The sequence below is a fragment of the Orbicella faveolata genome, unplaced genomic scaffold (assembly GCF_042242905.1).
Source record: "Orbicella faveolata isolate gen_17 unplaced genomic scaffold, um_ofav_v1 contig_47, whole genome shotgun sequence".
In the NCBI taxonomy this organism is placed as follows: Eukaryota; Metazoa; Cnidaria; class Anthozoa; order Scleractinia; family Merulinidae; genus Orbicella; species Orbicella faveolata.
Window position 1 is genome coordinate 6,963,815 of NW_028301577.1, and position 18,678 is coordinate 6,982,492.

The following is an 18,678-nucleotide window of genomic DNA, read 5'->3' on the forward strand; positions in this document are numbered from 1 at the left end:
CAAGCACATACTGCTAGGCTACTCACCATCTACAACAGAATAGATAGCGAGTAGCTTGGGCAAATAAGAGAATGGCATTTGTGATAGAACACTCATAGATTTAACACAAATTGAAACAAATCCTGCTAACTGTGAACACTTTTTTATTATCATTATGAAACATGCAGAAAACACTCCTACTGAGAGATATATCTTACTTGCAGAGATATTGTATCCAAAATGTAGCACACACTTGAAGGCTCGTTGTCAAACACCTTCGGTCGGAACAATAACCAGCCTTGTACAATAGCTAACCACCCCTCCCTGAGATCAGCATTCCTTCTGCACATGCTCCCCCTGAAAGAACAAGACCAGACAATGATTGAAAGGACAGTATGATACAAAGGTAAAAGTCTGCATCAGGTCAGTAGCCCAAACAGCCGCAGCCTATCCCAGTTTCTGTAGCAGGAAGTAACTAGGAGTATTTCTACTCCCCCCTGGATGGGATGCTAGTCCATCACAGGGTTACCCCCAGTATAAAATTCACCAGTACCCATTTATACACCTGGGTAGAGAGAGGCACTGTGAGAGTAAAGTGTCTTGCCCAAGAACACAATGATCCTGGCCAGGGCTCAAACCTGGACCACTCAATCCAGAGTCCAGCGTGCTAACCATTAGGCCACTACACCTCCACAGTATACTGTACCTTTCCAGAGCTAATTTGGAAAGACTAGTATCTGAACTGCAGTCAAGCCTCTTAAAAAAGGACACTTACATATAAGGTGTAGGGTACAGTGCCCATATTATGGAGACAGAAGGTGTCTGTATTATTAGGTAAAAACTGTATGAATTCTGATTCCTTTGGGACCAAGTGAATTGTCCATATATCAGTATATTATGGAAGCATTTGGAATGGGCAGTTTGGTGAAACTTTTCCAAGATACATGGTAAATGCTTGTCTCTGTGCTCTCTAAAGAACAACCATATTACTCCACTCCAGAGAGTACAGAAGTATTACTCTCTATAAATGAGGTCATCGTCAGACTGTGTATACAAGATTATTTATTGTATGTTGAAAAGGATCAGACAGGAAGGAAAATGTTTAGCTTTAGGTCAATATGGCACAGAAAGCAAGTGCTCTAAGATCTGTACAACATGACCTAGAGCCAAGTATTTTCCAACTGCTGACTTAGTTAAAAAGACTTTATCATACAATCCAACTAATTGAGCTCGACTTTACTGGAAAGCTGGGGAATTGTCTTCTAAAATGTTCTGAATTGTATACACTTACTAAGTTGCTGGTATGCACAGAGCCAAACAGCTCTCATCAAGACCAGCTCATGACATTCCTCAGTCTCTATACACATCAGTGTGCAGTACAGTTTTGTATGGGATTAGGATTGTTGGACTGTACTCTGTGGTGTTATGACTACACTAGCACACGTTGCTTTATAAACAGTAAATATTCTTATCATTTTCACCTGAGTGTTCCATGTTTTCCAGTGCCAATTTTAACCAGACCTTCAGTAGCCCCACTAATGAGATACAGGAATTTCCCATCACAAACAACAGTATTTATCTGGTCATTGCTGTTAATGGAGTCTTCAGATTCAGTTAAAGTTACTTCAAACTGCCAACTAGTGATAAAACAAGATGTGTGCAGGCCACCAAGGTCATTGAATGAACCCTTCCTTTCATACTCTATAGCTTTTTTTAGTGTGCCACCTACAGGCAGCTTGCCCAACACAGTCCTCTGTTGTTGAAGAACTTCAAGAACTTGAATAAATAGTTGAATGGAGAGCCTGTTGATGAAAATAAATCACATAGGGTCAGTAATTACAGGTATCTACATTGGACGTTTTGTAATCAGATACCCATAGTGAAGTTGCTACACCATTTGCACATCACTTATATAAGCTTTAATGGCTTCCTCTGTGCCCTACTAGCCTGATTATCACCTAAATTGTACTCCACCAAGTCCCCGCCAATCAACTTATCACATATTCTTGCAAAAATGTTTTTCATTATTAAATAATACATGTATAAGAAATGAAAAATATATGCTTCCATTTTACCAGATGTAATAAAACACCTATGAAAGTTTGGGAGAATTTGAAAGTATGTAAACCTTGAGATTACATTTAATCTGTGACCTCTCCCAAATGGTCTCTCATGTTTTTACAATGTATCACATTATGTAAACACAAGAAATTTTCTGTTTCTAAATGTATCCAATCTTTGCATCAGATCTGACAGCAATAAGCCTTTCTACATTCAAAAACAGCTTCAAGCACATTAATTTGTCACCATTAACTCATATTTCGCATATCTCTTAAATCAAGCCTAATTAGGTTTATTAAAAATTACTTGGCCAAGCCAATTAGATTAAACAGCTGGATTAAGTTGTTACCTTCCACAGGCTAATGCGATGAGTGCTGCTACCAAACCCTCTCTTTTCACACCACACCGAGCTAATTCTTCATGTTTACTTCTATTTTCTTCACCGTTGGCTTGCTGCAACCAACTACAAAGAAGATCAGCTAGGCCTTTGATGCAGCTTACAGGTTCAACGGCTAGAGAGTTTGGAGCGCAATTTTGAAGACATTGCAGTAATAATTCCGAACATTGCCCAGCCAGTGAAGGATCTGTGCGACTTTGAGACTGTAGAATGGGAACTAAGAGAAGAAGACTAACATGGGACGAAAAAGAAACATCCTGCGGTTGTCCTTTCAGTTTCAAATCGGCCTTGGAAGTTTTCAGACCACCATGACTACCGGCAGGAGGTCGAGAAATTTTCGACGACAAAGTTGTTATTTTGGATTTCTGTGAGTGCCAAAGGCCAAGCAAAGCACGCTGTCGATAGTTGAAAAACTTGTAATATGAACCATGTTGAAGAGCACACGCATTCAAAAGACGCCTGCTGAGTTCCGCGTTTGAAGAAGTTTCAAACTTGTGCTCGGAAATGCACTCCACAAATGCGGAGCGCTCGGTGGAGATAAGAGGAGGTTGGAGAACCTCGACAACAAATTTAAGGCCATCGTCAAGAAAAATACTCTGTTCTGTGACAGAAGACCAGGCATCAGAGCCAGCTGTTGCAGTATTCGTCATCTTTCATTCATTGTTGTTGTAGATAAACATAGCGGAAGATCAACATGGCAGCTATTTCTGCTGATCTTTGAATTTGCCTCGCTTCAATGCATGTCGTGTAACGAGTCACGCAAAATCCTTTCATCACGTTTCATTACATTTCACCACTATGCTTTCAGACCTTAAAAGTTTCAGTTTTAACTTATTTGTACTTAATGTAGGTGGCTTAAATTTCAGCATAAAAAGTATTGAAACCTCAAAAGTTTCAGTTTTTTATCTTTTTCTGGTCAATGAGTGTTATAAAAATAGGTACAGGATGTGTACATGTGTCCATTAATTTGGACAACTGTTTGTAATTTATTATTTAATTTATTATTAGCTTTATTTGAAGAAAAATGCTGCAATTGCACTCAGAGCACTCGTTTCTTTATTTCTTTTATTTCCAGTTTTTTTCAATTTACTGCTCATTCGAAATGATGGGTAACACTACTCAAACATAGCATATAAATAGTAGGTCCACTGAATAAAAGTAGCAAATAAATAAGATAAATAAATAAGGTTGAAAGAAGAAATCCTCGTGAATTTCGGATAAAAGACTTTGTAGTTGCAATTTCTCATAATTCCATAAAAAAGTTCCATACAGGGACAGGAATAAAACTTGAATTTCTAAAGTTATTCCTGACTTTGAACTACGAGGAAAGTTACAACAGCACTTTAAAAGTCTGGAATGTACTGGGTTAAATTGCCGGTTAAATTTCTTTTTGAACAATGTCCTTGTGAGTGAGCTGCTTAAAGTTGGAGCCAGCTAAAAACTACTCCAGGATTTCTCTTTCAACTTATTACTCCTTTTTAATACGACGAAAAACGAGTAAAAAAATCCAATTGACTAACGATCCTAATGACTTTTCCACTTATTTTTCATTAATTTTCTGTTTGACCCGTGTTAGGGGACCGGAGCGGACGGGTTAAAAGAGAAAGAAGCGTCAAGGTTCCTAGGGTCCTGTCTCCTCCTAGATAAGGCCCTGGGTACGAGGTGACGAAACGTGACTTGTTACATGCTGTAATATGGGCACACTTCCAATATGGCGGACGGTGAGCTCGATTCTCCAACTCCAACTTCTAATGAACTATTTTGCACTGTTGCTTGAACCTTTCACTTAAATCATATTCCTGATTTCCTTATATTTCCTTAGAAATCATTTCAAATCTCCTGGTGGTCATTCTTGATGCCAATCCGGTGTGGTGGGGGAGAATTGTTTGTGAAGGAAATCCGTCGAATGGACACGAACAACAACAGGTCAGCGTAGCTTTAAAAAATTCTCAGCTCAGTTTTAACTTTTTTCTTACAAGTAGCTATGATACGAAATTTTAACTATTTTAGTTAACAGTCAATGTAGATTTTTATTAATTTTTCAGATCAGTTTGACACATTGCGTGGACAGTCTCATGGTGTTTTGTAACGCTCATCTAATGATGAAACACAACAATTGTCTTTCTTTCATTGTGTCACACACAAGCACAAGGTATGGCTGATCAATTGGCAAGCACATGTACTATTGATAGAAAAATAACTCTGATTAAAGTTCAAACACAATGTTTAGATGTATTCAGCCAGTTGGTTTATCTGTTTCCAACTGCTGGTTTCCTCTTTGATTCTGTTCTCCTGCACTGTTACTGGTGTTCAAAAAATAAATCCCTGAAGATATGTCTCGTGGTAGGATTTTGCAGATAGGATGTTGCCTCCCACCATGGGCAATAAGTAAGTGATTACATGCAAAATGGAAAATGGGCAGTGGGGAGCAGAGGTTCACACCAGTCAACCCCCTTGGACACTACCCACCTTACTGAATACTCTTCACCTCACATCCAATGCAGTTGTAGGTGCTACAGTGGTGGGTGGGTGGGTGTTACAGTGGTAGTTAAGTGTTTTTTAGGGTTGAACGATCTAAGTTCAATCTCGGGCCAGAATCTTTAGATTGTGTTCTTGGGCAAAACACTTTAATTTCTCTCACAGTGCCTCTTTCCACCCAGGAGATGGGGGTGGGGAGGGAATAACTCTTCAATGAACCAGCTTATCCAGGGAGAGCAGAGTCATTCCCTTTTACAGAAATGGAAGTCAATATGGATGTAGTTAAAACAGGCTAATGGCCAATTAAAATGGCTGACAGAGGGCTTACTGCCAGCTGAGATTTCAGTAGAAAACAAAGATTTGAGGTCATTTTGAAGGCACACAGATAAGTAAAGCTGGCTGAAATTCTTAATAAGCCTGCTTTGTCTTCTCTTAGCTACATCCCTGCTGAGTTAAATGTTGGCATGGTAAAACATCAAAGCTTGAAGACAGACTTTTATCCAATGTGCTTATGGAATGATTGCTAAAATATTGGTATTTTTATAAATAACTGGTGCTAGGTATACATTGTTAAACTAATGCTGTTGTGTTTCAAACAGCAAGTTTGTGTTTCCAAAAGAAAATGCTACCGACAGTGTCAATGACAATGCTCAGAAAGATCTCCCATCAGATGGGAAATATGAAGGGTTTGCTGACGTCAATGATGTCATCATCACTGAACTGAAGAGTCTGTTATCTACAGAAGATTCAAAAGGTACTACAGACATCGTTGTTAGTTTGGATGGAATTCCAACCTTACTTTTTCTGATCATACGATACCTGCAACACTGCAAGGAAGGAAATAGAATTATTTAATTAGTGCAATGTTCATGTTATCAACTTCCAATCAAATTCTCAGACATCATGTACAGGTACATGTACATGTAGACATAAGTTAGACTATTCCTACATGAACCAATATGTTCCATTTTTACTTGAGACACTTACAAGCAAGCTACATGTACATTGCAAATGATTTCCTAATGTACTGTCAGTATGAATTTGGTAATGGCCACGTAAAACTTAGTGCATGAATTTTTGGATCTCATGAGCCAAAGTTGTGATGATCCCAGGATTAAAAATGTTCTCATTTTTTCAGTGGATGACCACAGCTCAGAGGTGCCTCCCACTCTTCTTGCTAGTGCCTTGACCATGGCCTTATGTTGTATCTTTTGCAAGCAGTGGTCAAATGAATTATCATAAATAATTATGTTTCAGTTCTTCACCCAATATAAATCTGTCATTTTCTGCAACCTTGTACAATCTTGTGGAATGATCTCAACCTGATGACGAAATATCTACATAGACACAAGTTGAGTGTTCTCTTGGTGACAGCTTATTTTTTGGGGAGAACACAGTTCTGTGTTATTCATCTTACCTGATCTCAGGTACATGTAGAAAAATGAACTAAATGCCCAAGTATTAGGACCTTTAAATTGGAATATGAGTATGAGTATGAGATCAAGTTGAGTTCATCTTTCTAATATCAATCCAGTTACAGTCGAACCTCTACTAAGGGCCACCTTTCTACAAAAGTGAAGCCTTGGAGCTGACTGGCTCATAGCTGCTGGAGTGTATCCTGTTTTCTGTAGCATGAAGTGGCTAGGAGTATTTCTACTCCTCGTGAACGGGATGCTAGTCCATCGCAGGTCACTCCCCTGCAATTTGTTAGGTTTCCCCAACAATTCACCAATACCCATTTATACTCCTGGGTGGAGAGAGGCACTGTGAGAGTTAAGTTTCTTGCCCAAGAACACAACACAGTGTCCCTGGCCAGGGCTCGAACCCGGACCGCTCAATCCAGGGACGAGCGCACTAACCATGAGGCCACCATGCCTCCCACCTCTCTACAGCAGCCACACATGTCCGTTCCAGACTTATTTTAACCTCCCAGCAATGGCCACATCTCCACAATGGCCAGTAAACTCTGTGCCAAGGTTGGTTGTTGTGGCGAGCCTCAGGTTCGTCAGCACTGTATGTGCGATCCTAATGTTCCTGGAGTCCTTACTCCTCCTTGCTGCTGACAAGTTGAATAGAAGTCTGTTGGTACAGGATTGGTGTGGGATTGGTGTGGAATGTGATTGTCAAACATATAAGTATAAGGGTTGAGATCTCGGACTTGTATTCCCATCTGAATGTCCATAATTTTATTATACTCTTTCTTATCCTTAGGATTAGAAAATGATAGCCTTAACCTTTAAAATAGATATTCACAGAGCAGAGAAAGAATGCCCAGGTAGTATAATTGTAGTCCTTAGTGCATTATGTTCTTTGTAAGATGCAGATTATAGTGCTGTATTGAAATCTACTTAATAATTAAATAATTGATTATTTGATTAAGTAATAATTAATTAGTTACTCCGTACAGTTTCAATGAAGACTTCATCAAACAGGCAGTGCCAATGGGAATAAAAAATAAAATTCTCAGAGCTAATGAAACATATTTAAGAGGAATTTTCAATAATTGGTCACTGACAAGCTTATAGAACCTCTCTTTAAATATTATATCTACAAACTATTAGGGTAACTTGAGACCTTAATATTTCATTTAGGGACATTCCCCATTAAGTTATACTAATTTAAATAGAGGTTAAGTAGCAAATACTTAATATATGACTGATGAAATGTCTCCTTTTAGTTGGGCAGAAACTCAAGTCTCGAATTTTGGTAAGTTTAAAAGATGGCTTATAAAATTGAATGCTCTAAGAGAGATGGATCCATTTTAGAAGCTGACTAGAACTTTAATTTTTCAATTGCTTTTTGCCACAGGTTTTGAAAGCTGCACCAGATGTATCTACACAATATATGCCAATAATGAATTGCATTTTTGCTGCTCAAAAAAGTGTAAGAGAATTAATATATGTTTAACATATATGGTAGCCAAAAATGTATGTGCTGTATCAAGTTTCTGAAAATACTTTTGAAGCCCCAAATCAGAGATGCGAAACTCCTTTTAATAGTAAATGCAAAGGCATATATTAAGCCTTATGTTAGTTAAAAATATGGAAATATGTTACTCAGTATAATTTACTGAATTCTGCTTTCACTGAGTTTATGGTTTAAATTTGATTTTGAACCATAAACAATCCGTCCATTAAAATTACCCCCCAAAAAACCCATCATCGGAGCAAATAAGCTAAGCCCAGGACGTTCTTTCACTATGTGTTATTTGACATTTGTTATTTTAATTAGAACACTGTGATCGATGCCTGTGTACTAGATGAACACTCAGGATTTTTGCAGCAGGTATGGTTAAAGTATGCAACAGGTTTTTTGTGTGTGTGGAAGAACATGTTTATTTATGTTGTTACATCTCAGAGCTGTCATTAAGGTCATAACCTGTAACACCTGTTACTGCCGAGTATCCTTGATGAGCCCTTGATGTTACGCCAGTGAACTTGCTTGTTGTTGACATAATTTACCCACAAAGTCACAAGTTTGTTACGGGTGTGAAAACCAAGGCAATAGGTGACTCAAAATTTAATGACAGCCCTGCATGCAGAAACCGCAAAAGTTGGTTGTTCCCTGAAACTAGAGCCGATGAAAACATTCTTCCCCCTCTTTCCTTCTTTTGGTCAACATTTTCGCCAGAAGTATAATTTGTGATCAACTTACCAACCAATTCCTATGCACCAATTGCACGCCTATAGAACATTCACTAATTTACAAAGTAAGAAAATCGGTGAGCCTCGTGAAGGGGGTGTAATCTGTTGAGCACATTTGAGAATATCACAGCTATATGATCCATCAAATATCCTGGAAAGTTGGCAGGCTTGAGTTAAGCCATTTCACTTTGTTTTCCCAGGCAGCTGACATAACAGGTGGAGTGTATCTCAAAGTACCACAGACTTTTGCTTTACTTCAATACCTACTGGTGAGCGAGTGATTATTATGGGGATTGTACAGCCTAGGGTTGAGTAGTCTTATGGACAGCTGTTATGTGGATTGTCGTGCAATGCTGAACAGCATTGCCTGATGATTTAAATAATAACAGTTGAGCCAGTAACAGAATGAGCCAGTAGAAAGTGAGGATGACTAGTCATAGCGTATATGGAAATAGACTGCAACATTTTGTATCGTTTGAAAAACATCAGGGTTAGAAGTCAATGGTTCTAGATGCTATCAAATCAAGTCTAAAAGCTTCCTTTACCCCTGAAGCTCTGCCTTCATTCTCTAAGTGATAACAAGTTAATATTTTGGGGGGAAGAGCTTTTTAACCTGGCCTTTCATCAATTATTTCATTTCAGTGGGTGTTTCTTCCCGAGCCGTCAGTCCGTGAACAGTTGATTCTTCCCTCATCAGTACACATTGACTACAGGGCTGCGTGTTTTTGCCACAGGCGACTTGTGGACATTGGTTTTGTTTGTTCAGTTTGTTTATCAAGTAAGACTTATAACACTCTCAAAGCCATCTATTTTGACCTATTTCAAATAGGCAGGAGCCTCAAAGTAAGAGTATACCTTACCAGAGAGCTACACTGTAAGAACAAACCAAACATACCCTGTATCTTGATTCTCACTCCCAGTGGACGAGAGAGTTATTTAACAGATAGTTATTATAAAAGGCCGATTTGCTCTTTTTTTCAGTATTAATCAATTACCATTTGCTCCAATTCTGGCCCTCTTTCCGTCACGCAACTCTTCACACTTAGGAAAGAGGGTCCCCTTTTTGTAAGTGCAGCATTGTGTGACAGAGAGGGCCAGTACTGGACAACATTAATTTCTGGTTATGATCAAGAATGGAAAAGTTTGGAAGTTTGGGAGAACCAAAAATGCCATTTGAACATGAGCTGCAAACATTAGTGTTTTCATACACTAGTTTTTCTGAGTTTTGGGTCTCTCATACAGGTTTATTTCTAATACAACTTTAAATTAGTTTTCACACTATTCCGAACTGTAATTTGTGAAATCTTCTGCAACCGAAATGTGGTTTGTTTTTCTTTTGCTGTTTTTTGCAGTTTATTGCCAGTTCATTCCACTCTGTCTCACCTGCCAGTAAGTTTGTGTTGACTTGACTGTCAATCTTAAAACACTTAACACAAGATTTTCTCAATGTCAAGTTTTTGTGCTTTTGGTGAATTGTGAAAATTTGATTCACAAAAAAATAGAGACTTACTGAATAAAAGAAATGTTAAACAAATCAGAACCAATCAGAACTCAAAGAAAGGGTGGGAAAAAGTGCTGAGGGGAAGTCACGATTGATTTTGATTGGTTAGGAAATAGCAAGTTTGTTCTGATTGGTTAGAGAGAGATAGTACTTGCCATGAAAATGCAAACCAAAGAAAACACATTTCCTATGGCCTAGATGGTCAACTGAAACAGCCAAATGTTGGTCTTCGTAAGTTAACCATTTCCCAAACTCTGTTCCAGGACAAGATTTAAACTTCCAGCCCTCCCCATGGTGAGACCAAAGAAGAAGAAGAAAGAAAACACAGCCCCTGGAAAATAACTTTAATTACTATTTCTAATAATTATCGTACATGTACTGTAAATTATTGATGTGATTAATAATAAAAGTATCTTGCTAGTTTAGAAAATAGAATTTTTTTTTTTATCAAAATCAGCAGTTTCATTATGACCACACAACACATTCTGTGTGCAGTATTTCCTGTTTTCCCACGAATGGATAACCAAGAGGGAAAAAGCATTTCTGCTAGATTATCCATGTTGGGAAATGGAAATGTTTCTTGTTTGCTTTATGCAAAGCATGTCACAAATGTAGGTTCCTTTAAGTGACAAAGAAACCTTTAGATCTGAATATGACTAAAAGATCTGACCGCAAGATTTCAGTGCTCAAGGGGAAAAGACATACCCTAAAAAGTTTTCCCTTGTTCCTTTTGTGCAACGTAAATGGCCAGGTTAAGTTGGTTGATAGTACAAGTTTGTGAACCCTTTGAGAACTACGCCATTCTTGCCAAAATGGCATGTGTTCACATACGCAAATTCTCTCAATCAGATCTAAAGGTCTCAAAAACTGGTGAATATGCCTACCAATTGCATGTGTCATTACATGTGCCCCTTGCCTTCACCTTTCATTCTTGTCCCCGAGCTACTCAATACAAAATGCTAGCCATGTGACTAAAAGAAACATTTGGCTCTAGGAACAAGAGTGGTTACTTTGGCACTCCCAGAAGCAACTGCTACAGACACTGAGTGCATGCAGTGCACTAACACAAAAATAGTACATGTGAAAAACATGCATCTTTATACCAAAGAGCAAGTTGACTTTTTAAATCTTTCACTGTAAAGAATGATAATTTAAACCCCTCACCCTCACAAACATGTTCTTGTTTGAGAATGCATACTTTTTTTGAGCATTTTTGCCTATAATTTTGGCTGCAGCCCATCAAAAATGCCAATTAAGATTTTTATGAAAAACAGAGATCTTCAAAATGGTTTCCAAAGAGGAGACTCTGAAAAACGCAGTTCCCATAGGAAAAGGGAAGTGTGTATGGAAACAATTTATGAGGTGTTTGGTTTGAATGAAAAAAGAAACTTGCAAAAACGTATCAGTATGGCCTAAGAAGGTCACTTCTTCTCAAACATGAATACATTAAAATAAGCAGTAGTAGTGTTTAGAGACCTAACTAGAGTATTCTTGATGAAACACCACACTCTCAGAACTACATGTATTAAGAGATCTTATATTTATGTTATGAGAGTTTAACATTTTGAATGTGGGACTACAAGAAATACTAAACAACGGTACACTATGACACACATGCAATCGTAAAAGTTCAAGTTAATCTTCTTTGTTCCCATCTTTAATCCTAGTGTTTTGGACATTCTATGTCAGAAACACTACTTGTCATTTTATGAAATTAAGTCAAAAACTCTAACGTGATGACACGACTATGTTTCAACCTTGAACAAAACATCTTGTCATCTAATTAGATTTCCAAATTTTCTTGTTTAGTTAATGGTATACTACAGGCGTAAACCACTTTCATAGAATATTTACACTTCCCAGTAAAACACTGCACAAATCATGCATTCAAAAAAAATTCATAGCAAAGCAATCTCCATTTTTGACAACTATGGATACCAAGCAATGGCAGAAAACTGCATGCAGATTAAATTTACTTTGTCAAGTTAAAGCTATGGCTCACTAACTGTTAGAATATTTCACTTCCTAGGAAAGAACCACTTCCATGTTTGACAAATAAATAGCCAAGCAGAGAATGTTGTCCTATGTCAGAAAGCAATTAGGTCTCCATTACTGACACCTGACTAACAACTCACACCTTAAAATAAGCATTTAGTAGCCTGGCATCTGATGTACCTTATTATAGGAGTATGTTTTTTTTTTTGAAACTTCAAGTCACATCAAAATTCGAAGCTGAAGAAAATGAAATTAGTATTAAGGATTAACTCTAACTGGCATTCAACTTTCACACAATATATGTGGCATCCTCTAATGCTTCTTTTAAGATTTACAATTGTAAAATTCCACAAACAAAACACTAAAAACAGGGCAGGAACAGAGTTTTGAAATCCAGTTGCCAACTGGACCAGTATATTTCAGTTTTCAGTTGCCCATAGTAAAATATTACTTGCCAAATGGGCACGCAATGTTCCTGCCTTATCAACTACTTCATTTACTACATACGTGACAGGAACAAAATAGTCGGGCATCTAACTTTTGCTTTAAAGCAACTGAAAAACTTACTTTTTCCATAAGCTTAAGTGCTGGGCACCCAGGATTTCATGGTTAGGAGGAACCTTGGAGCTCCTCATAATTTTTCTTAATCCAGCACCTTCCTACTTGTACATGTAAATAATTTAGAGATGGCCAATCATTACAAACAATACAAACTACATACAATACACATAAACAGCTGTCATGAATCCTCCATTTCTTGGAAAAGAGATAGAACAGAGTTTGACTCGAGTTCTTTCTGGATTTCATCAATGTCTGTGGGAAGCATGTCTTTGCCGTCCAACCAATCAGATAGCAGCGAAGCCGACAGGGATGGACTGTTTGGTAAGCTAGCAGGAAGTGTGAGACAGGAGTCTTTATAAGGGCTACCAAGGCTAGATCTATAGGTGGAAAGATAGGCAAAAGGTTAAGTCTGCATCAGGTCAAGTGGCCCATCCCACAGGCGCTTATCCAGGCTTCTGCAGGATCAAGTGACTTGGTATACAGTGTATCTAATCCCCCTGGATGGCATGCTAGCCCACTGCAGGATTCCAGTCCCCTGCATTCCCTGGTACCTATTCACACACCTGGGTTGAGAGAGGTACTGTGAGAGTACAGTGTCTTGCCCGAGAACACAATGCAATGGCCCCACCTAGTAATTGAGCCCCAACTGCTCAATCTGGAGCCCAGTTTACAAGCCATCATGACTACCATTAAAAAAATCACCAATGGCACACTTACGTGTACATTTTCAGAATTCCCCCCGCCCCCCACCCTTAACCCCTGTTGATTGAAACACATAGGAAAAGTAACTTACAGGCTAGACAGTGCTGGATCCTGTGCTATTCCAGCATTTTCAAGAAGTTCTTCAATGTCAATTCCTAAACCATAGCCACTCCCAGCTCCTTTTGCCCTGGAAGACAGCATGCTGGAGAAAATCACTTCCTCAGTTAACCTATCATGCTCAGTTACTCCCTGTACATTGAGGTCACTAAAGGCATCTTGGACACTCTCAGGAATGAAGTTGTTGTTTTGTTGGGATGCTTCAGTTCCTGGGGCAATGGCACAATTTTGCTGTGATGTAAATTGCTCTGATCCTGGTGATGTCCTGGGGTGGGATTCCGTTGCGGTACATGTCATTGTAGCAGTACTGTTTGAGGTGTCAGCCAGCTTAAAGATGGGTGATTGTATCATTGGAGAGTTGAGCACTGTATTCCAAAGCAACTGTGCATCGGACTGACTTAACATGGACTGTAGCATAGACTGAAGACTTTGAGGACTCATGAGGGATGGTGCCATCTCATCTTCTGTCACGCTGCAAAAATCCAAACTAGTGTCTAATGGAGCTGCAGTTGATGCAACTGAGTCTGTCAAGGAAAACGATGAACTAACCAGTGCTGAAGTTGAGTTGAAATTTGAAGTTGGATGAAGAAAAGCATTTTCAGACTGAACTGTTTGTGTCTGTAAAGGAATGTTATTACTTGCAAATGTCTGTGAAGCTGTACTCCAAGGAATATTGTCCAATGTAGAAAGGACAGAACTACTTGTTGACTGTGGAACTTGAGTAGACAAAGTGACTTGCGTTGGTTGAGACTTATTATTTGAAGTGGACAAGAATGGAGGTGATGTGTTTGACAGTGCAATACCTTGATTATTTGTACATGTAGTGTTGATGTGCGGAACATTCAATAAAGGTGAGGGTGAAACTGTCAATGACTGGTCTTTAGCAAGATATACTGAACTCGTCACGCTGTTAATCACAGCTGCTCCTTGCTGGGGTGTTGACATATTGACCATTGAGGTGTTTGTAACATTGTGTAACTGATTATTTGGACCTGGCGCTGTAACTACCAAGTTTTTACTAGCAGTGACATGTGAAGGAATTCCAAGTTGAGTAACCAACCTGGGCACAGAATGGCTCTGAAAATTACTGAAAGATTGTTGTGAGAGCATTGAAAAGGCAGTTGAGGTACTTGTCTGCACTGGCGTTGATGAAACAGCTGTTGCCAAGCTCATCACAAGTTGTGTAGATGTTGCTTTATTGCTCGCACCATTACAGACAGACTTTCCCATGACATTACTAATTGGATCACAAGTGACCCCAGCAGTAGTCTTTGCAACACGTGTGGTGAGTCCAAGTGGCAGACCTGCTGAAGTTCCTATGGTGCTGTTTTGCACACTTGCAGTTTTTCCTTGGGATTCTTGATTACCTACACAAGTTGCAAGAATTTGTTTCACAGGGGCTTGGGATGTAGATTTTTGAGGAGCAAGGACAAGTTGTGGAGTTGCCATGGGAACAGGAACATTCATTAGCACAGAAGGAGGCAGCGATACCACTTGGTTGGGTGCTAATAGAACAAGCTTCCCTGCAACTAAATAGTAAACCCAAAAATTAATAAAAAGAAAATGATAGGTGAGCTCTCTGTACGATGGATGGCTATGTACGGCATGCACATCACAGTAATTGAGGGTGTGGTAAAGGCTTTATGCAAAAGGCTGGAAACTTAAACCTTAAGTTTGAGAGTTAAATTGGTGAAGAAACACAGTCAAGTATTTTTCGAGTTTCAAGTTTTTTTTTGTTTTTTTTTTTGAAGCATGTTTCTTTTGTTCATGTGTGCCATTGTTTTAAAAATTCTCAAGATGCTTTTGCCAAATCGTACGGATCTAAATTTTCATTTAATATGGAAAACATCATAGCAAAGCCTATGTTACTTACGTATATGTAATAAAACATGAGGTCCTTTCCAAAAAATTCAGCCAAACACAGTTCTGAATCTTTCTTAATCCATCAAGTAATCATTGTCAAGATATGCATTGGAGAATTTCTTCCCCTACACTGGCAAGATGGGGGTGCCAGGTCTATTATGAGTGGTGGATAAGCAGAACCAGTTTACATAATGCCATCAGTAATCAAAATTACCAATACTGTAAGCAGTATAACCTACCTGTCTGAACAACAGCACCACCCCCCTGAAGAGTCTCCGTCACAATAGGTACTGCCTGACTTGGAACTTTGACAGCCTTCAAAGCAGTCACATTTCCATTTTGGTTTTGTGGTACAAACTGCGTAAACTGAAACTGTTGCTGATTTCCAGGAGGGAGGAGTGGCTGAGAGGGCACTGCAGCAATTGGTTTGGTATCGTCACACAGGGCTTCTTCTTTCAACTCATGAAGCTCTTTCATATACTTTCTTATTGGGTGTATAAATGGTTTGGTTTGCTTCCTCATGTTCTCCCACCTTGCTAGCATTTGCTTGTCACTGTCACTCAGCCCTGTAGAGCTATCTGTTTTTGTTTCTTTGTTTTCTGATTGCCTCCTGGCCGCTTTGGACTTCTTGCTCTGACTTTCTTCTTTCTCCTTCTTCCTTTTGAGGTTTTGCTCCATTTTCTGGCGAACATCCACCAGGGTTAATGAAGAAACTGGAATGTTGCCTAGTTTGACAGAAGTCAACAGCAGATATGTCAAATTAAAAATATCCAGGAATGTAGTTGACTTTAATCCTTACCAGCAGCATTTGCATCAGCATTGTCAGTAGTGAGATCCCGACATAATTTTGTTAAACTATGTAGCTGTTTCCTTACTCATATAATCCAGAGTTTAATTAATGTTTTCGGCAGGAGGGCAACTGGTTTTCACAGGCAAGCAAAACTACTTGAACTGAACTTCTTTATAAGAAAAATTGTCTGCTAGATAGTCAAACCAGGCAGGCAAAATCATCCTTGCAGCTGGTCAATTTGCCCAGTGTTTGGCCCTTGGTGAAACCCCCGAATAATGCTACTTACATGTATTACTAAATTGTTAACAGGCTAATTTGTTTCCACCCAAGGTTACTCAATTCCCCCATGAGGAACAAGAGAAAATTTATCTGAAGCAAAATTTACAGACTGTATGCCAATCTTATTATAAGCATTAGGGTTATAACATACCTTTTTTGGAAGCAACTTTGTCCTTTCCTTTTTCACTTGACTGGGTTGATGAAACTTGGCTTGATTGTAATTGTTTTGGAGAGCAAGGAACTGGAGACAAAATCAACATCCTATCTTTGTGGAACTGTTCAATTTCTTTCAATATCCTTGCCTTCAGATCATCTTTAGTAAAAGGGAGGTCCTCAAAGTCAAATTCAAATGGTGGAAAGCACAAAGGCTCATCATCGATACAATGATATTCTTTCAAATAGCTGTGAGCCAATGCCTCACCCACAGAAATTCTTTCCTTTGGATCCAATTTAAGCATTTTTCCCAACAGATCCAGTGCATCTGCATGGCACTTGTCTTTGGGGTAAAGCTTGTCCAGTGGGACTGGATCTTTCTTTGGCAGTCGTCTAAGATATGTCTTCACTCGTTCAGCACCCATTCGTTCTATGAAACTTTCTGATGGTGTTCCAACCACACTGAGAATCAGCTGAAATTCAGATTACCAGTATTTAGACAAACATTGAAGTTAAAAGAACTGATCAATCACTTCCAACAGACTACATGTACTTAGACTCCCCCCACCTATCCCATTTGTTTTAATTAATTTTCCTACGGGAAGGGTGGATTTGGAAAAACACTATCACAATACATATCAAACTGCTGATTCAGTTCCAAACTAGACCACTTCGGAGGCTAGGTTAAATGCTACTCTCCTATCCCCACATGATATAAAGCCACCTTGTGAAAGACATTGTTAAACTCTCATTTCTAAGTACTAAACTCTACATACATGTAGCAGCAAAATGTAGCTCCCGTTAAAACCTCACTTCTTAAAGACAACATGACCTTTATCCCTCTCAACCCTGCTTAAAAACAAAAATTAATTTGTATTTTGTTGATTATTGATAAACAATCCAGTATTCTTGTTTTTGTCATGGCTCACTGAACCCCCTTAATGCATTTTCATTACAGAAATAAGAATTAAAACTGCATATATCAATCTGTTATGTCCAAACATGTAAATGCTCACTTGTTCGCATAAGAACATTCCATTTTTAAATCCACACCCACCCCCCTCCTCCTTCCCCTTCCTATGGAGGGCAGATTCCAACAGTCTAGCTTTTTGTTGTTGGCACCTTTATGTTTGCACCCGAGGATTTCCAAATTTTGTCAGCTTCTTTGAAAAGGTTTTCAGAAAGGCCCTGTATCAGAGGTTAGCCTCCATAGGGGAGGGGGTGTACTATCAGACAGTACACTGTACCTGCAGCTGGTTGAGATAGTTTGTTCCTGGAAATAAATGCTTCCTTCCAAGCATTTCGGCAAAAATACAACCCACGGACCACATATCAATCGCTTCTGAGTATTCGTTCAACGAGAGCATCAACTCCGGCGCTCTGTACCATCTCGTTGCAACGTATTCGGTCATCACTCTCTTTTGCTCCGAAGGTGAGGACGACAGCCCCCGAGCCATTCCGAAATCCCCAATCTTCAATTCGCAATCTTCGTTCACCAGCAAATTGCTCGGTTTGAGATCTCGATGCAGGACTTTTGCGGAATGGATGTACTTTAAACCTCGTAGAATTTGGTAGAGAAAATATCGCACATGTTCGTCGGTTAGTTGTTGTTGTGAATGAATGATGCGGTGGAGGTCGCTTTCCATCAAATCCAAAACAACATAAACATCATTGAATTGCTCCAAATCGTCGGGCGGTTTCAGGATGTTTTTTATAGAGATGATGTTATCATGTTTGAAGTGCTTCAAGATCTTAAGCTCTCTGTACGTTCGTTTTGCAGTGGTCACAACGTCGAAGGCCCGGGGAATCTTCTTAATTGCGACCTTGCTGCCATTTTTCGTGTCTATGGCCGAACACACAATTCCGTAAGCTCCATTGCCTATATTCTCCAAGAGCTTGTAACGGGCATCTAACTCGAACTTAACCTCGTAATTTTTGTCCTTGATCTTGTAGGTACGGGTTCCAGTCGCCATTTCTTTGCTGAACTTTGCAAAACTAACGCATCTTTGAACATGGTTGCGGAATAAAACACTTGTCGAAAGCTACCGGGACAACGAGCGGTTACAAAGCCATTGCGGTTGTTTTTTATACGGGCGGTGAATTATGATAAAAATAGTAACAGATGACGTAGCCAAGAACCAATCAGAATTCAACCGGA

The 18,678-nt window shown here is 39.1% G+C and overlaps 3 protein-coding genes across 5 annotated transcripts in view; 1 reads left to right on the top strand and 2 right to left on the bottom strand.

The window, feature by feature from the left end:
- LOC110051865 (putative E3 ubiquitin-protein ligase HECTD4) overlaps nt 1–3,157 on the bottom strand; it is a 60,256-nt gene extending 57,099 nt beyond the window's left edge. Inside the window, exons 1-3 of the mRNA XM_089280559.1 lie at nt 2,390–3,157; nt 1,461–1,781; nt 198–336 (exon numbers count right to left, since the gene is read on the bottom strand). Coding sequence (XP_089136685.1) covers nt 198–336; nt 1,461–1,781; nt 2,390–3,087 — 1,158 coding nt within the window. The 5' untranslated portion in view covers nt 3,088–3,157. The remainder of the gene's footprint in view (nt 1–197; nt 337–1,460; nt 1,782–2,389) is intronic.
- A 928-nt stretch (nt 3,158–4,085) lies between these two features.
- Nucleotides 4,086–12,135, top strand: LOC110051911 (general transcription factor IIH subunit 3-like). 3 transcript variants are annotated; one of them, XM_020758002.2, is made up of 13 exons: nt 4,086–4,158; nt 4,260–4,363; nt 4,483–4,589; nt 5,515–5,669; nt 6,054–6,119; nt 7,161–7,190; nt 7,593–7,621; nt 7,724–7,798; nt 8,147–8,200; nt 8,760–8,828; nt 9,202–9,337; nt 9,912–9,948; nt 10,324–12,135. In XM_020758002.2, the coding sequence occupies exons 1-13, from the start codon at nt 4,149–4,151 to the stop codon at nt 10,400–10,402; spliced, it is 951 nt and encodes a 316-aa protein (XP_020613661.2). In that variant the 5' UTR covers nt 4,086–4,148; the 3' UTR covers nt 10,403–12,135. The 3 variants fall into 3 exon arrangements, with proteins under 3 accessions (XP_020613661.2, XP_089135519.1, XP_020613658.1); XM_089279393.1 differs by lacking the exon at nt 9,912–9,948; XM_020757999.2 differs by lacking the exons at nt 9,912–9,948; nt 10,324–12,135 and having other exon boundaries at nt 9,202–9,905.
- On the bottom strand, nt 10,390–18,598 carry LOC110051908 (uncharacterized). The gene is made up of 5 exons (XM_020757996.2): nt 17,768–18,598; nt 16,519–16,993; nt 15,538–16,023; nt 13,410–14,964; nt 10,390–12,993 (listed from the first exon to the last, which is right to left on the bottom strand). Exons 1-5 carry the CDS (start codon nt 18,491–18,493, stop codon nt 12,795–12,797), a joined length of 3,441 nt encoding a protein of 1,146 aa, XP_020613655.1. The 5' UTR covers nt 18,494–18,598; the 3' UTR covers nt 10,390–12,794.
- Between the last annotated feature and the right edge of the window lie 80 nt (nt 18,599–18,678).

Coding starts and splice junctions, on each gene's coding strand:
- LOC110051908 (XM_020757996.2), bottom strand. CDS start 18,493: ATGGCGACTGGAACCCGTACCTACAAGATCAAGGACAAAAATTACGAG. Junction 16,994..17,767: donor ACTATCTCAACCAGCTGCAG/GTACAGTGTACT, acceptor TCTGAATTTCAG/CTGATTCTCAGTGTGGTTGG. Junction 14,965..15,537: donor TGGTGCTGTTGTTCAGACAG/GTAGGTTATACT, acceptor TTTACTATTTAG/TTGCAGGGAAGCTTGTTCTA.
- LOC110051911 (XM_020757999.2), top strand. Junction 7,191..7,592: donor AGCAGAGAAAGAATGCCCAG/GTAGTATAATTG, acceptor GTCTCCTTTTAG/TTGGGCAGAAACTCAAGTCT. Junction 7,622..7,723: donor AACTCAAGTCTCGAATTTTG/GTAAGTTTAAAA, acceptor TTTTTGCCACAG/GTTTTGAAAGCTGCACCAGA.